At 50.7% G+C, this 15,724-nt stretch overlaps 3 protein-coding genes across 4 annotated transcripts; 2 read left to right on the forward strand and 1 right to left on the reverse strand.

The window, feature by feature from the left end:
• Positions 1 to 57: 57 nt before the first annotated feature.
• Wdr83 (WD repeat domain 83) lies at positions 58 to 7,809 on the forward strand. The gene is made up of 9 exons (XM_057753546.1): positions 58 to 242; positions 323 to 443; positions 527 to 632; positions 890 to 938; positions 1,021 to 1,147; positions 5,142 to 5,209; positions 5,305 to 5,413; positions 5,492 to 5,606; positions 7,509 to 7,809. Exons 1-9 carry the CDS (start codon positions 140 to 142, stop codon positions 7,656 to 7,658), a joined length of 948 nt encoding a protein of 315 aa, XP_057609529.1. The 5' UTR covers positions 58 to 139; the 3' UTR covers positions 7,659 to 7,809.
• Positions 7,700 to 12,140, reverse strand: Dhps (deoxyhypusine synthase). Of its 2 annotated transcripts, XM_057753544.1 has the most exons (9): positions 11,814 to 12,140; positions 11,229 to 11,393; positions 10,640 to 10,761; positions 10,461 to 10,557; positions 10,295 to 10,381; positions 9,708 to 9,813; positions 9,527 to 9,630; positions 8,002 to 8,127; positions 7,700 to 7,927 (listed from the first exon to the last, which is right to left on the reverse strand). In XM_057753544.1, exons 1-9 carry the CDS (start codon positions 12,018 to 12,020, stop codon positions 7,832 to 7,834), a joined length of 1,110 nt encoding a protein of 369 aa, XP_057609527.1. In that variant the 5' UTR covers positions 12,021 to 12,140; the 3' UTR covers positions 7,700 to 7,831. The 2 variants fall into 2 exon arrangements, with proteins under 2 accessions (XP_057609527.1, XP_057609528.1); XM_057753545.1 differs by lacking the exons at positions 11,229 to 11,393; positions 11,814 to 12,140 and having other exon boundaries at positions 10,650 to 10,672.
• Positions 12,141 to 15,214: 3,074 nt separating this feature from the next.
• On the forward strand, positions 15,215 to 15,642 carry Gng14 (G protein subunit gamma 14). The gene is made up of 2 exons (XM_057754264.1): positions 15,215 to 15,422; positions 15,517 to 15,642. The coding sequence occupies exons 1-2, from the start codon at positions 15,330 to 15,332 to the stop codon at positions 15,640 to 15,642; spliced, it is 219 nt and encodes a 72-aa protein (XP_057610247.1). The 5' UTR covers positions 15,215 to 15,329.
• Positions 15,643 to 15,724: the final 82 nt, after the last annotated feature.

Below are 15,724 nucleotides of genomic sequence, written 5' to 3' on the forward strand. Positions count from 1 at the left end.
ACGGAAATGCCAGGCCGGAAATAGATCCTGGGGGACAATAATAAGGTTACACCCGACCAAGGGCTTTTGAAAGCCTGGAAGCAAGGCAGTCTCAATACAGACAGCAGCAATGCGGGTAACAGTCTAATGCGTTTGAAATATGGCTTTTCCTGAACCAAAGCCACGGGCCCCGGAGCTGCCGCAGAAACGGTTGAAGACCCTGGACTGTGGCCAGGGCGCGGTGCGAGCCGTGCGATTTAATGGTAAGCATCCTCGCCTTCATCCTGGGCCTCCTGCCTCCTGAGGCCCGGAGGTCCCGTAACCCCCTCCTGCTGTTCCCCAGTGGATGGCAACTACTGCCTGACGTGTGGCAGCGATAAAACCCTAAAGCTGTGGAACCCGCTGCGTGGGACGCTGCTGCGGACGTACAGTGGCCACGGCTACGAAGTGCTGGATGCAGCCGGGTGAGTCCGGGGCCAGACTGGGATAAGGAGTGCAGAGGCTAGGATCCTAAGTGGATATTGACCTTCCTTTTCCTGTCCACCAGTTCCTTTGACAACAGCCATCTCTGCTCTGGTGGTGGAGACAAAACGGTGGTGCTGTGGGATGTGGCAACTGGGCAGGTCGTGCGCAAATTTCGGGGCCACGCTGGAGTGAGTACAAGCCAGAAGACCCTCATTAACGTGTGCGTTGTGGAGATCCGTATTAGCGCCTAGGTGGTTCAGAGGAAGATCCTTCCATGACAAGTCTTCCCCGTGTGCCCATCACCTACACCCATGCAGTTTCCCCAAGGTCTTTAAACCCTTCCTACCAAGAGCGTGTGTCCTTGCTCTAACGTGCACCTGGAGTCTCCCCTTTATCCCAATCTTCCAAACACCCCTCCTCTAAAGTAGTAATTCCTGTTTCCCAGAAGGTGAACACCGTTCAGTTTAACGAAGAGGCCACAGTCATCCTGTCTGGTGAGTCTAGGGCTTAGACAGCAAGAAACCAGTTGCTGCCCAGAGACTCAAACCTGACCTCCCCTTTATGTTGGCCTTATAGGTTCTATCGATTCCAGTATCCGATGCTGGGACTGCCGTTCTCGGAAGCCTGAGCCAGTGCAGACGCTAGATGAAGCAAGAGATGGCATATCCAGTGTAAAGGTGTCAGACCATGAGATCCTGGCAGGGTGAGTCGGTCCAGGAGCTTACTCCTGCCCTGGTGTCACTGGAGATCATAGTGGACACTGTGTTTTTGAGACAGGGTCTTATGTAAACCAGGGTGGCCTTCAGTTCCTAACCCTCTTGCCTTCACCTCCCAAGTGTTGAAATGATGAGTGAGCCATGACACATGGTGGCCCAGCCCTTTAATACAGGCACTCAGGAGGCAGAGGCATTCAGATCTCCGAGTTTGAGGCCAGCCTAGTTTACATAGTTGAGTTCCAGGACGGCCAAAGCTATGTGGAAAAAATCCTTTTTTTTTTTTTTTTTTTTGGTTTTTTGAGACAGGGTTTCTCTAGCTTTGGAGCCTGTCCTGGAACTCCCTTTGTAGCCCAGGCTGGCCTTGAACTCCCAGAGATCCGCCTGCCTCTGCCTTCCGAGTGCTGGGATTAAAGGCATGCGCCACCACCACCTGGCGGAAAAAATCCTTTTTTTTTAAAAACAAAAACAAGCCGGGCGGTGGTGGCGCACGCCTTTAATCCCAGCACTCGGGAGGCAGAGGCAGGCGGATCTCTGTGAGTTCGAGACCAGCCTGGTCTACAAGAGCTAGTTCCAGGACAGGCTCCAAAACCACAGAGAAACCCTGTCTCGAAAAAAAAAAAATAAATAAAATAAAAAAATAAAAACAAAAACAAAACAAACAAACAAACAAAAAATAACACCACGCTGAACTGCAGCCTAGATCTGTTTTGTTTTTGAGACAGGGTCATTCTGTCCTGGAACTCACTATATAGACCAGGCAATGCTCCCAGCCCCTGCCTCCTGAGCGCTGCACCTCAAAGCCTGGTCCAGCTCTGATAATTTCGTTCTGTAAGTCAAAACAAGTAGCCCAAAACCATGGGGGATGAAGAGATGGGTCCATAGTTAAAAGCACTGGCTGCTCTTCCAAAAAAAAAAAAACCTAGGTTCAGTTCCAGCACCTATATGATGACTTACAACTCTCTGTAACTTAGGTTCCAGAGGATCTACTACCCTTTTCTAGCCTGTGTAGGCGCCAGCACACACATGGCACACAAACATATATGCAGAGAAAGCACAAATACACACAAGAAACTTAAACAATAGTGTATGTGCATCTGTATGGGGGAGTAATATATGCTGGGGGCAGAGTTAAGCATTAAGGTCCTCTAGAGCTGAAGTCACAGGGAGTTGTGAGCTACCTGATGTGCCCCACTCAGCTTTTTGCTTTTTCGTTGTTTTTTGAGACAGAGTTTCTGTGTAGCCCTGGCTGTCTTGGAACTCACTCTGTAGACCAGGCTGGCCTGGAACTCACAGAGATCCACCTGCCTCTGCCTCCCGAGTGTGAGATTAAAGGTGTGCACCACCACCACCTTGGCTTTTTTTGAGTGTGTGCACACATATGTGTGCGTGCGCTCAGGCATGTGTGGAGGTCAGAGGACAGAGTCAGTTCTCTCCTTCAGTGTATTGAGGCAGGATCTTTCTTGCTGTTTCTACCATACTGTGTACTCCAGGCTAGCTGGCCCTTGACTTTCCAAGGATATTCTTCTGTCTCACCTCCCATTTCCCCAATAAGAGGGCTGGAATTTTAGATGCCCACTACATCGTCCAGCTATTATGTGGGTTCCAGAGATCAAACTCAGATCATCAGTCTTGCTTTTTCCCCTGCTGAGCCCTCTCCCCAGCCTAAAGAGATCACTTAACTTCAGTTTGGCGATATAGAACTTTGTTGTGGGCGACTCCACGTTGTGCCAGTGCACACTTTATATCTCGGTTGGGCTCCGCCTGGTCTGCTTCTTTCACCTTCCTCTTCCACCACTGCTGTTCCTACTCTCTCCATCTCCCTTGTTCAGCACAGGCTGCTTACTGGGAGAACTGTGCAGGCTCTTCCAGTCAAAGAGCTACAGTTCACAGTACTACTGCCTAGCAGGACAGTCAATAAATGTAGCCGTGGGGCCTGGAAGGATTGTTCAGTGGTTTAGGGCACTTGTTGCTCTTGCAGAAAACCAGTTTGATTTCCCACATCTACATAGTGGCACACATCCAGCTAAAACTCCAGTTCTAGGCAATCTGACAGCCTATTTTGCCCTCAACAGCGAACCAGACACACATGGTGCACATACATACATACATGCAGACAAAACATTCATACATATGAGATAAAAATAATCCAAAAAAATTCATAAAAATATAAATAAATGCAACCATGAGCCAGGCATGGTGACACATGCCTTTAATCCCAGTACTTAGGAGGTAGAGACAGGTAGATTTCTGAGTTCCAGCTCAATCTGTTCTACATAACAAGTTCTAGGCCAGCCAGAGCTTCACAAAGACCCTGTCTCAAAAAAACAAAAGTTACTAAGTGCGAACTGTGGCAGGTGTGGGGACATCCACCTCCCCAGCAGTGAAAAGGCGAGGGCAGGGGACCAAGAGTTAAATGCCAGCCTATCTAGAGCTGAGCAGTGGTGGCACACACCTTCGATCCCAGCACTAGGAGGAAGAGGCAAGTGGATCTCTGACACCAGCCTGGGCTACAGAACAAATTCCAGGTCAGTCAGGCCTACAGAGAAACCCTTCCTCAAAAACCAGATAAAACTGAATGAATGAATGAATGAATGCAGAAATGCGACTAATCTAATTGCAGCAAGAACACGAGGAAGTTATGAGACAGCAGCTTTAGATGGCAGAAGTGGTAAGATTGTTCTTAGTAAAGGCCTGGCATGAGCAACCATGGGTGGGTAAGAGCCATCTAGTGGCAAGCCAGAGGGAGAGCAAGCACATGTCCCAAGATGATGAATACGTGCAACAGGCCAGGCGGGAGAGGCTGAAGGAATGGAAGGAACTGGGTCCAAAGGGCTGCAGGAGGCATTTGAACATTTTTTTCTTTTCTTTTTTTTTTTTTTTTTTTTTGGTTTTTTTCGAGACAGTGTTTCTCTGTGGTTTTGGAGCCTGTCCTGGAACTAGCTCTTGTAGACCAGGCTAGTCTCAAACTCACAGAGATCCACCTGCCTCTGCCTCCCAAGTGCTGGGATTAAAGGCATGTGCCACGACCACCTGGCTATTTTTCTGAGAGTAGTGAAAAGCCATGTTTCTTTGAGGGAAATACTGGCATGAAGTGGCTGTGCCCTGAAAGTTTCCCCAGTGAGCCAGGTGTGGTAGGACACCTGTACTCCATGAGTTCAAGGACAGCCTTAGCACAGTGAAAGGAGACCATCCAGGCCTGAGTTCCTGTCTCAAAAGGGATGAAAGCTGCTTAGTGTGTTTCGGCATTAAGGATGGAAGATTAGGCAAAACCTTCATCCGTGTAAGAATAGGATGGTAGTGGAGCAGGAGGGGTAAGGAGTCACACCCTGAGAACAGTTGCTTTGGTAACTGTAGTAGGCTCATTTCAGGATCTCCCAGGGAGAGCACATTTTAAGCTGTCCAGCCCTCTATAAAATAGCTTGCAGAGTCTGCAAACTCTGTTACGTGATTCTGGTTTGTGTGTTTGCTGTGCTAGGATGGAACACAAGGCCTTGTGTGTGACACGAGGCCAGCCTGGCCTACAGAGCGAGTTCCAGGACATCCAGGGCTTTACAGAGAAACTCTGTCTTGAGAAAACAGATAATGATAACCTTACAAAATATAGTTCTGCAGTTGGTCAAATGTGCAGATGTAGAACCCAGAGACAGATAGGATTGACTGTTGTGCCAATCAGGAATTGGGAAGCTCTGGGGATTTTGGAAAAGAGGGCATGGTTTTTGAGTGGGACCAAGTTGTCCCTTGGACCTGAGTCACAAAGCAGAAGAGCACCTTTTCCTTACACTTTCCTAGATGCCCAGGAATGCGTAAGGTGCACAGGCTGCCCCTGGAGTAGAAGACTGCAATGCTTCAGGCTGGATCTACTTTTTTTCCCCCCTTTGGTTTTTTCGAGACAGGGTTTCTCTGTAGCTTTGGAGCCTGTCCTGGAACTCCCTTTGTAGACCAGGCTGGCCTCGAACTCACTGGATCTACCTTTTCTTGCAGCTCCGTGGATGGCCGAGTGAGGCGCTATGACCTAAGAATGGGGCAGCTCTTCTCAGACTACGTGGGCAGTGAGTGTGGCCCTGGGTCCCAGTGGGACAGTCAAGACAGAAGATGGGGCAGGCAAGAGTACCCAGATTCACCTGCCTGTCACACTCTCTCCCAGGCCCCATCACCTGCACCTGCTTCAGCCGCGATGGGCAGTGCACTCTGATATCCAGTCTGGACTCTACTTTGCGGCTTCTAGATAAAGACACAGGGGAGCTGCTGGGCGAGTGAGTCTCCACGGTTGGCCTCCCCCTCCTTCTGGGGCTGAGAGGAGCAAGCCTGATTCTACCCACCCTCACTGCTAGGTATGTTGGCCATAAGAACCAGCAGTACAAGCTGGACTGCTGCCTGAGTGAGCGTGACACACACGTGGTCAGCTGCTCTGAGGATGGGAAGGTGTTCTTCTGGGACCTGGTAGAGGTAAGCCTTCCCCTTTCACTCCTTGCCAGGGCATCAGCTGTGTGTTTACCTCAACCACATCCAGGCCTAAAAACAGCAATAATGTTGGGTATTTGAGCTGAGACTTGTGGGAGGGGGTAGAGGTGGGAGTGTGTCAGACTCTGATTCATCCTGCCTCAGCCTCCCAAGCTGGAACTGGAAGGAAGGAAAAGCAGGAAGCATATTTTAAGAAGGGAAACAGCATATGCTAAAGGACCTGGAGAAGGTGATGGCTGTATCTGGTTCCAGGTCAGACAGGGCTGTAAATGCCAGGCTGAGCTACTGAAGCAAACCCAAGCACAAGGAGCCAGTGCCAGCCACCGAATCTGGGCTTACATCACCCAAAAACCCTGATCCGCATATGGGTTCCATGTGGCTTTAAACCCCAGATCCTGACATGCCCCAGGTGGGAGATGGACCATTGGCTTGGTGAGGTCAAGGTTCTAGGGCCTCCAGGAAGGAGGTATCAGTGCTGGGGCCAGCCAACAGAATTAGGCTCGGTAAAAGGACTGGAAAAACTAGGGGATCCTTGAGACCAGCTCTTGCTTTGGGAACTAAGGATGGTCTGTCAACTTCTCCTGAAGACAATCCACCTTGAAAGGCACACAAAAGGATATTGTTAAGGTACGAAGTATTAGGTTACAAGCTATAGCATCATAACTTTGGGGTAGCGAGGGAAACGACAATCGCTGGGTCTACCTGTTAGTACCCAGAATGTCAGGGAACAGTGAAACTCGAACAAGACATGCCTGAAGCAAGTGGTGGGCAGAATAGGTGCCTAGAGTCTAAGGACAGTGCCGAGCTTCCCCTGAAAGGAAAGTGAAGGCTGGGCATGTAGTATGTGTGTAATCCCAGCAAGTGGGGCGGCTATGACAGGAAGACACTGAGTTCCAAGTCTATTATCTCAGCACTGTATTGCAAATAAAGAAGGGTTTGCTGAGCCACGCTGTGGTGGCACACGCCTTAAATCCCAGCACTCAGGAGCCAGAGGCAGACGGATCTCAGTGAGTTCAAGGTCAGCCTGGTCTACAAAGTGAGTTCTAGGATAGGCAAAGCTGTTACACAGAGAAACTCTGAAGGTGGGGGGGGGTGCTTTGCTGCAAGTTTGAGGTCAGCCTGGATTATAGAGCCCTTTGTAAAATAATAATAACACTTTTGTTCTGTTTTGGTTTTTCGAGACAGGGTTTCTCAGTAGCTATAGAGCCGATCCTGGAACTCACTCTGTAGACTAACTAGCCTCGAACTCACAAAGATCTGCCTGCCTCTGCCTCCCAAGGGCTGGGATTAAAGGCATGTGCCGCTATTGCCCAGCAAAAAAAAAAAAAAAAAGAAAAAGAAAAAAGGAAGGTAAGTGAGACTTCAAGATAATTAGCACTTGGAGGTGGAGTTTGGCCAGATGACATCTGTACTGTTTTGTTTTTCGAGACAGGGCTTCTCTGTGTAACAGCCCTAGCTATTCTGGAACTAGCTCTGTAGACCAGGCTGGCCTCAAACTCATGAGATCCACCTGCCTCTGCCTCCCGAGTCCTGTTATTAAAAGGCATGTGCCACCACCACCCAGCTGACATCTGCAGTGTTTGAGAAGCCACTATAGGCCAGTGGTGGAACAGTGTTAAGCACTTGCCTAGCATGTGCAAGCCTCAAATCCCTAGCACCCCCCAAGGTACCAAGAACACTCAGACTAGGAAGACACAGTAAGGTGGGGGTCACAAGGCCAGGGCCTTTTTATGTCCTCCGGACTAAGGGTGTGCCTCAGTGGCAAGATATGCCTAGCATTCTCAGCACCACCAAAAGAAGTCAGGGAAAGGTGACTGAGGACTTCAGGCTAGATCTCAAGGAGACAGCCTGATCACTAGTAATTGTTCCCCAACATTCATTCCTTAGGGTGCCCTGGCACTGGCCCTGCCCGTGGGTTCTAGTGTGGTACAATCATTGGCTTACCATCCCACGGAACCCTGCCTGCTGACAGCCATGGGGGGCAGCATCCAATACTGGCGAGAAGAGACCTATGAGGCAGAGAGTGGAGCAGGCTGAGGCTTGGGGATCTGACACCAAGCCAAAGGACCCAGACCAACTCACAAGACCTAACAAAGACCGTTTATTCTAGAGATGCTGCTGATCAAGGGATGGGTGGGCCCAGGGAGGGACTGGTGTATAAAGTTAATAAATAAAGGAATAGCAAATACCCCCAATCTTCACCAATCTTCTTAGTCCTCATTCTTCTCAGTTGTAAAGGCATCTGCCTTTTGGGCAAATGTCTTAGCAACCAGCAGGGGGAAGACCAGAGAAGCATCAGCATAGACCTGCAGAGAGGCTGTGTGAGCCATGGAACCCATGCCACAGCCCATGGCCTCACCCCTGGGCAGCCAGCTTCTACCTTTACTGGCTGAGCATCCATCCGGATCTTGCCCCAAGAGACAGCCTCATCTGGCCGGGCTCCTGAGTCTGAACCATCAAACTCCTGGGCAGTGTTGATATAGACAGCATAGTCAGCCCCATTCCGCTGTGGGCAGAAGAGAGCTGGTCAGAAGCCAGAGCCAGGGAGAAGGCTGGGGTATGACAAAGGAAGGCCTTGAGAGCTTCTAAGAAGGGCCATCCTCAGTGCCTGAAGTGACTGTGCAGGTAAGATGGTCCATGTTTCCAACACAATCACCTCTGCATACAAGCTCTTCCTCCATAAGCCAAAATGTACCCACTTCTGAGACCCATGTGACAAGTCAGCTCCAGGCAAAGTAAGAACACTGTCTGTACAGGGCTGGAGAGATGGCTCAGCAAGTAGGGCATTTCATGCTCTGACAGAAGACCTGAATTCAATTCCCATATTCATGTCTGATGGCTCACAACCATATATAAGTCACCTCCAAATGATCCAGTCCCTCCTGTGGACTCTCGTGGGCACCTACACTTTACTCAGAGGTGCACACAGGCACACATGTATACACATAATTAAAAATAAAACCATCTCTAAAAATAGCATATGAAATTACCTTCAAGCTATATTCATTCACATTTAAATTCTGGACATGATTTCCTTCTAGGTTTCTGCCCCAAAATATGTATGTAAATATCTCAAAATTTAAATATAAAAAACAAAATACTAATCCAATACACTGGTGTTACCAAGCATTTTGGTTAAGGACTTCCGAGCCAGCTGTACTGGCACGGGCTTGTGGTTCCGGCTACTAGGCAGGGCAAGGAAAGAGGATCCTTGATCCAGGGAGTCAAGACCAGCCTCAAAGAAAGAACACAGAGGACTGCCGAGTTGTAGCCAACACCCTATGCTCAGCAGTAGCTCCTGCTGCAACCAACCGTCTGAGAAAAGCAAACCTGTTCCCGCACTGCTCTGCAAGAGGTCTCTGCAAGCTCCCGAGTCCTGGCGTCACCAGCCTCAGAGGACAGGGTTCCAAACCCTCTTTTGTTTCACAGGCCCTGCTGGTTCTGCGGTGTAGCCTCCAGGTCTTCACCGCTCCACTACCAGCTGTTCCTTGGCTACTTGAGGTGCCTCCGGGCCTTTGCACTGGCTAGTCACCCAACGGGAATGTTCTTCCCATAGCATAAGGCCTGTGGGGGGCACCTCTAGAAAATGTCTGCTCACGGTCACATTTCCCAGAAGCCTTTTCCAACCCTCCCTTCATTAAACAGCATTCCTTTCACATTACAGTATTCCAGTTAGCCCTGAACTGTGTACAGGCCATCTCCCTGCCTCAGTCTACCAAGTAGCTGGGAATACAGTCACCTTGCCTGACTGACATTACTTATGTCCCTACAATTATTGCCATATAAAATGCATGTCACTTCTTGCTGTGTGATTGCCTCAATCCAACCTAACTCCACAGAGGAAGGGATTCCGACCCATCTAGTCCACGCCTGGCATGCTGTATGTCAAGGGCCACCCTACTCACCATGAGGTTAGCATTGGCGATGTGGTGCTTGACCATACCTCCACCCAGGATGATCATGCCAGAGCGCTTGGCGAAAATGGCCTGCATGTTGATGAGGCGTAGGTCTGAGAGGGAGGGCTGAGATCAGGCATTGGCCTCAGTGCACCCTCCTCCCTCTTCTCCCAGGGCCCGAGCACCTCACCTTCAACGATGTCCAAAACTAAGCCTGGGTTTTTGTAGGAATGGAAGAAGATCATGTCACCCAGTGAGCCATCTGTGAGCGCAGGGCTCAGCACAGGAATGTGGTTCTGGTGTGGAGACAGGACCAGTCAGTCAACAGCTACAGCTCAGAGCCCAGAAAAACTCTGGTCCCCAACCCAGTGGCATCTTCCCTCCCTCCCTCCCTCCCTGAACAGGCTGCTTATTTCTCTGGTGGACATGAGGTAGATAAGAGGAAAACCATACACGCCTCTAAGTAGGTGTCTGGCAAACTGAGCGGTGGTTCACCATTTTCCAGACTCTTGAACACCACTGTCTCTAGGAGCATGGTACCCTGGGTCAGGCCACACTGAGTTCTTAAGCACTACAGCTAAGTACCCCCAATAGTGTAGGGCATAGCTAGGAACTAGAGCCCTTCATTCAACAGATGACCTACTAGCCTCTCGGGGTTTGACACGCCTCATCTAAGTCTGGGAAGACTAAGAATAATTATAGAGACTCTCAGGTAGCTGCAAAGACAAAACAAGTCAGCGCATGCCAAAGCCCAGGAATTCGTCCCCACCAACCCACCTTATAAGCCCAATAATACACAGACTCTGGGTTGTTGATCTCCTTGCCAAGTCGGGAGATCATCTTGGAAGGTGTCCACTTCACACCCTAAAGGAAGAACATCAGTATTAGCCCGGACGTCTTCTGACTCCACTAATCAGGTCCTCCTGAACCCTTCCAGCCCTACCTCTGTGTTCTGTTCCAGCACCATCTGGTCCAGAATGGGCATGAGCCAGTCCTCAAACTTGCAGTAATTATCGTTAGGCACCAGCAGGTTCCCAATCCTGGGGATGGGAGGCACATGGGCATCAGTCACCAAGACCCTCGGCCCAGGTCCCCTGCCCCACCGCTACTCGGGAGCCCCACCTGTTGATACCATTCTCCCGGAGCTCCTTCCCACTGAGGCTGAACTCGCCAAGGTAAGTGGGTGCCAGGCACTTGATGATATCTTCTTCCACGCCTCCAGCAGTCGTCACCAACACATCCACCTACAGGCACAGAAAACAAGGCTCGTGCGCCGCACTCCTGACATCAGCCCATGCTCATCCAGACACAAGCGTGCAACAAAACAGCGCAAGCCTGTTAATCTGCTTAAAGCAGACCTGTAGCCAGAAAATGTGGCACACTCCTGTGATCCTAGCACTCAGGAGGCTAAGGAATAAGAACTGTCAGCATGTTCAAAAACAAAAATCCATCTTCTCGCATCCTTTTTTGAAATTACTTTTTTTTTTTTTATGTGCACCAGTGTATTGCATACATCCCTGGAAATGGAGTTACAGACATCTGTGAACCACCACATGGGTGCTGGGAACCAAACCCAGGTCTTCCACAAGAGCAGCAAATACTCTTAACTTCTGAGTCTCTTCAGAACCCTCTTCATGTCTCTTAAATGAACAGCAGTTTTATTATCCATTTGCCCGGGGAGGTTGAGGCCACAGATCTAACATCGACCCACCATGTTGTGCTGCACGAGGTAGCGAATGGTCTCCCGGATGCCAGAACTGATGAGGTTGGATGTGTAGCCCAAGAAAATGGTGCAGCCAGTGAGTGGGCGGCGGCTCTGCGTCAGATCTTCGTGATGGTCTTCATCTTCTGGTAGCGGCTCCAGCTTCTTCTCAATCTGCGCATGAGGGCACCGGAAAGTTGCACTGACTCCAACCCTCAGTCGTCGAGGCACCCCAGGTGGACTGGACTCCGGAGTTTAATTGTACTCAGGAATACTAGACTATTTCGAAACGAAAACGCAACCCCTGCGCAGACCCTACTCCCCTCTTTCCCGGTCCAGGTCTGTCACTTAGGGTTTGTCCCCTTTTAGGAATCACACAGCATCTTCTTTTCAAGCCCCCTTCCACTGTGAGAAGCTACTCCAAGGCTCTCCAGTCCTTAAGCTCCTCCTACAATGTCCTTCTTTTAACCCCAAGCTCCCCCCATCCCAGACCGCCAAATTACCAGGACTCCGCCCCGCCCAGCCACTCACACGCGGATCCGCGTGGCGCGGTCCCGCCCTCCCGTCCCGCTTCGGGGCCGCCCAGCGCCTCACCATGGCGTTGACTTGCTGCACCGCGCGACCAAAGTTGGTAGCCTGGAAGCCAGTGGTGCCGAAGGCGTCCAGAAGTGCCTGGTAATCAACGCCGCGGTTGAAGTCGTAACCTTGCACCTTGGCGCTCTCAGGCGGCAAGGCAGAGCTGTGCTTAAGCACGGCGGCCAGCGCCGCGGCGGGCGCCGCCCCCTGCGAGGTCCCCTCCATGCGCCCACGGCCGCTCTGGGTCACAGCCGCCTGGGTGCTGGGAAGCGCAGAATCTCCCCGCGTGGTCGGCCTGAGCCCAGGAAATAGGACTCGAGAGCCCGGGGTGGAGGAGGGCGGGGTTGGAACCGGAAGCTATTTAGTCACATGACCCAGGATAGCGCCTGCAGTCCTGGTAGCGGCCATTTTACTCCTGTGTTCCGTACACCGGCTCCGGGAGCCTTTTTTTCCTGTCGTCGCACTCAGCTTAAAGCGGATGAAAGTGCCTAAGTTTGAAAGTTGTCTGTCCAAATATTCCTGACCCCTGTGAGCGAGATGATTGTTCTTAAGATGGAGCCCTTGGACAGGATTTAGGGCATCAGGCAAAATTAGTTGCAGCCTCTTGTCAAATAGAATAGTGATTCCTTTTGGTGCCTCCCAGAGTCTCCACAAACTTCCTTGCCTCTTCTTCCCTACCAGCCTCAGTTGTCACCTTCCACTGGATCATGGGCCTCTTATGGGAAGCAAGGATGACTGCCATCTTTTTTACCCCAAGAAGCACCTATTAATATTAATTCTACAATTTGTGTAGTCTGCACTAAATAATGCTCTCTGCTGGGCACTGAGATTCAGCACTGAACAAACAAGACCTCTGCTCTCCTCATGTCCATAGTCTGAACGATGAAACAGAAAACTGTGATTAAGCCAAGCTCGGGGTACACACCAGCCTGCAGTCAGTGGAAGCAGGAGAACCTCAAGTTTCAGGCCAGCCTGAACTATAGAGACCCTGTCTCAACAAAAGGGGATGGTGTGGCTAGACTAATCACGGTCAGTGAAGCCCTTGCTTTGCAAGAGTGTGGATTAGATGTGTGTGTTCAATTCCCAGAACCCAAATTTAAAAAGATAGATAAAATGTCCGAGAGGGCAGTGGCAGTAATTCCAGCCCTGGAGAAGTAGACAGGCAGATCCCTGGGCTTGCAGGATGGCTTGGGATCAGTGACCAAAGGCACAGGGTAAAAGGAACGAGCCTCAGACTCCAGTAAATTATATTCTGACCTCCATCCGCAAGCATGCCATGCATGCACATGCTCATACATGCACAAAATAAAAGGTTAGGGGCCAGGTGGATGTGTCCTGAGGAATGACATCCGAGGTTGTCCTCTGGCCGACAGCACACACACACAACCTCAGATGTTAATGCTCAGATAAACAGAGGCCCCAGTAATTTGCATCGAGAGGAAAGAGCAGGTGAGGACGCAGCAAGAAGCTGACCAAGATCGTGAATTGCTGGCTACCTGAGTTCAGTCCCCAGGACCAACATGGTAGAAGAAAATGGACTCCAGAAAGCTGTCCTGTGATCTCCACATGCACCTCCCTTCCCCCAACACACACAAAATACTTCTGTGACAGTCTCACCATGTAACTCTGACTGGCCTGGAACTTACCATGTAGACCTGGTTGGCCTCAACTCACAGAGACCAGCCTGCTTCTACCTCCTGAGTGCTGGGACAATGAAGGCAATTTTAAAATAATTTTTAAAGAGAAGTTGATGAAACAGTTCCTAGAGACACCAGAAGCAGCACTCTGACCTCCAGCTACCCAGTCAGCAATTCCCGTTGTTTATCCAGTTCAGTCCATGGCATTTGTTATAGCAGCTCAAGTCTAAGACACTGCTGAGTGAATGAACGAAGGAATCAGCACAGCAGTGTCACGGTGATCCCTGAGGGATAAGGGGCAAGAATACCAGGCTGAGTGTGCTGGGAGTATCTCTAGAGTCCCAGCTACTCAAGGGGATGAGGCCGAGGAAGCCTCAACCTAGGAGAGAAAAATGATACATAGCCAGCCCGTCTGAATGACAATGATGGTGTCAATCATATAAATAACAAGAGAAGACGGACAGCAGCACCCTGTGGACCGTGCAGAGGATGAGTTTACTGCAAGAGCTGCAAAGCAGGTGGAGAGCAGTTTCTTGATTTTCTTGCAGGGTCCTTCTATGGCCCAGGCTGCTTTCCAGCTCCTGGCTCCTACCTCAGCCCTAGAGTAGCTTGAAATATACATGGTGCCAGCCACCCCGACCCCCACCCCCGATTGTTTTTGTTTGAGATGGGGTCTTACTACATAGCCCAAGCCAGCCTCCTGAGTGGCAGGATCACAGGTGTGCACCACCATGCCCAAAACAGCCAGGGCACGGTAGAGAAGAGCTGGCAAAGGACATGGAGACTATCTGGTTCAGGCGGGGCGGGGGGGTAGGGGGGGAGTGGCATGAACAACAAGAGCAGGAACCAGACAGAACTTCACTTAAAGGCTGATATGGCTAGGAGGTGGTGGTGCCCACCTTTAAATCTAGGAAGGCAGGGCAGGTGGATCTCTGAGTTCAAGGCCAGCCTGGTCTACAGAGTGGGTTCCAGGGTGGCCAGGACTACACGGAGAAGTCCTGTCTCAAAAAAAACAAAAGAGGGGCTGGAAAGGTGGCTCAGTGGTTAAGAGCACTGGCTGCTCTTCCAGAGGTCCTGAGTTCAATTCCCAGCACCCACATGGTGGCTACAACCATCTATAATAGGATATGGTGCCCTCTCTGGCATGCTGAACACACATACATAAAAATTAAATAAATTAAAAAAAAACCAAAAGAATGAAAATACAAACAAAAACAAAAGGCTGATCTGATGGTACCTGAGGCAGTTAGATAAGGAGGGATAAAGGCCTTGGAGATGGGTGTCTGAGCAGCTGGGATGCAGGTCTGGGGATGACCATGTTAAGAGGTATCACACAAGAGTGATGTCATGCGTGAAGGCAAGGTCAGCCTGGGCTCAAAACCCCATCAAAATTAAAAAAAAAAATTTAAATGGGGTGGGGGAGTTATTAAAAAGACAGTTTGGAGTTCAGGTACACAGAGCCTGCAGGAGGTAGCAGAAGCAGGAAGGGAGGTCTGCTGGGAAGCACACAGATATTCAGCAAGTCAGAGTCCCACATCCTTCGGGCCTGCAGCCAAGCTGCCTAGTCCCCCAGGGGATCCAAGAAACATGTGACACCAAAGCAGCCACTGGGCCTCCTGGGGAACGGACCCCTTCTGTCACAGCAGCTGCTGCTGCTGTTGCTGGTGACATTTCACTGGGTCCTGGCTTCAAAGTCTCTGCAGGGACTGGGAAGGGGGGAGGGGGGTGAAGTATTGAGGCCAGTATTCAGAGAGCCAGAGTGGGGTAGCCGAGGCTGGAGCAGGCAGTCGAGCCTGTTCAGGAGTCTTCAGCTGAGGTAGCTGAACGTGGGGGACCCAGGAGGAGCTGCAGAAGCTTGGAAGCTCAGGCTTGCGGAGTACTGCTCACCTTCTCCCAGATGTCCAGCAAGGTGGCCACTGGCAGTGACATCGGACAGGCCCGCCGGGCAGTGGAGCAGCTGCGGATGGAGGCAGGCATCAACCGCATAAAGGTAAGGGTTGGGCAGGCGTGCAGTGGGCACAGCTGGGCAAGGGAGCAAGTGCACACCCAGATGTGCAGATGTGGCTGACATGGTTGGTTTGCAGGTGTCTAAGGCAGCCACAGATCTGCTGCAGTTCTGCACGGAGCAGGCCAAGAGCGACCCCTTCCTTGTGGGCATCCCCGCTGCCACCAACCCCTTCAAGGAAAAGAAGCCCTGTGCTATCCTATGAACCCATGATAATGCTACCCCTATGACCCTGGATACCACAGGAAGGCCTCAATAAACATGACTGTCCTGTGTTACAACTTGTG

Source organism: Chionomys nivalis, chromosome 21 (genome assembly GCF_950005125.1).
Source record: "Chionomys nivalis chromosome 21, mChiNiv1.1, whole genome shotgun sequence".
Lineage (NCBI taxonomy): Eukaryota > Metazoa > Chordata > Mammalia > Rodentia > Cricetidae > Chionomys > Chionomys nivalis.

What these genes read in the sequence shown, in the direction of transcription:
- Gng14 (XM_057754264.1), top strand. Translation starts at nt 15,330, where the DNA reads ATGTCCAGCAAGGTGGCCACTGGCAGTGACATCGGACAGGCCCGCCGG. An exon ending in CAGGCATCAACCGCATAAAG is followed by an intron (nt 15,423 to 15,516) that starts GTAAGGGTTGGG and finishes GTTGGTTTGCAG; the next exon opens with GTGTCTAAGGCAGCCACAGA.
- Wdr83 (XM_057753546.1), top strand. Translation starts at nt 140, where the DNA reads ATGGCTTTTCCTGAACCAAAGCCACGGGCCCCGGAGCTGCCGCAGAAA. An exon ending in GGCCACAGTCATCCTGTCTG is followed by an intron (nt 939 to 1,020) that starts GTGAGTCTAGGG and finishes TTGGCCTTATAG; the next exon opens with GTTCTATCGATTCCAGTATC. An exon ending in ACAGGGGAGCTGCTGGGCGA is followed by an intron (nt 5,414 to 5,491) that starts GTGAGTCTCCAC and finishes CCTCACTGCTAG; the next exon opens with GTATGTTGGCCATAAGAACC.
- Dhps (XM_057753544.1), bottom strand. Translation starts at nt 12,020, where the DNA reads ATGGAGGGGACCTCGCAGGGGGCGGCGCCCGCCGCGGCGCTGGCCGCC. An exon ending in TGCAGCAAGTCAACGCCATG is followed by an intron (nt 11,394 to 11,813) that starts GTGAGGCGCTGG and finishes CCTCATGCGCAG; the next exon opens with ATTGAGAAGAAGCTGGAGCC. An exon ending in TGGATGCTCAGCCAGTAAAG is followed by an intron (nt 7,928 to 8,001) that starts GTAGAAGCTGGC and finishes GCCTCTCTGCAG; the next exon opens with GTCTATGCTGATGCTTCTCT.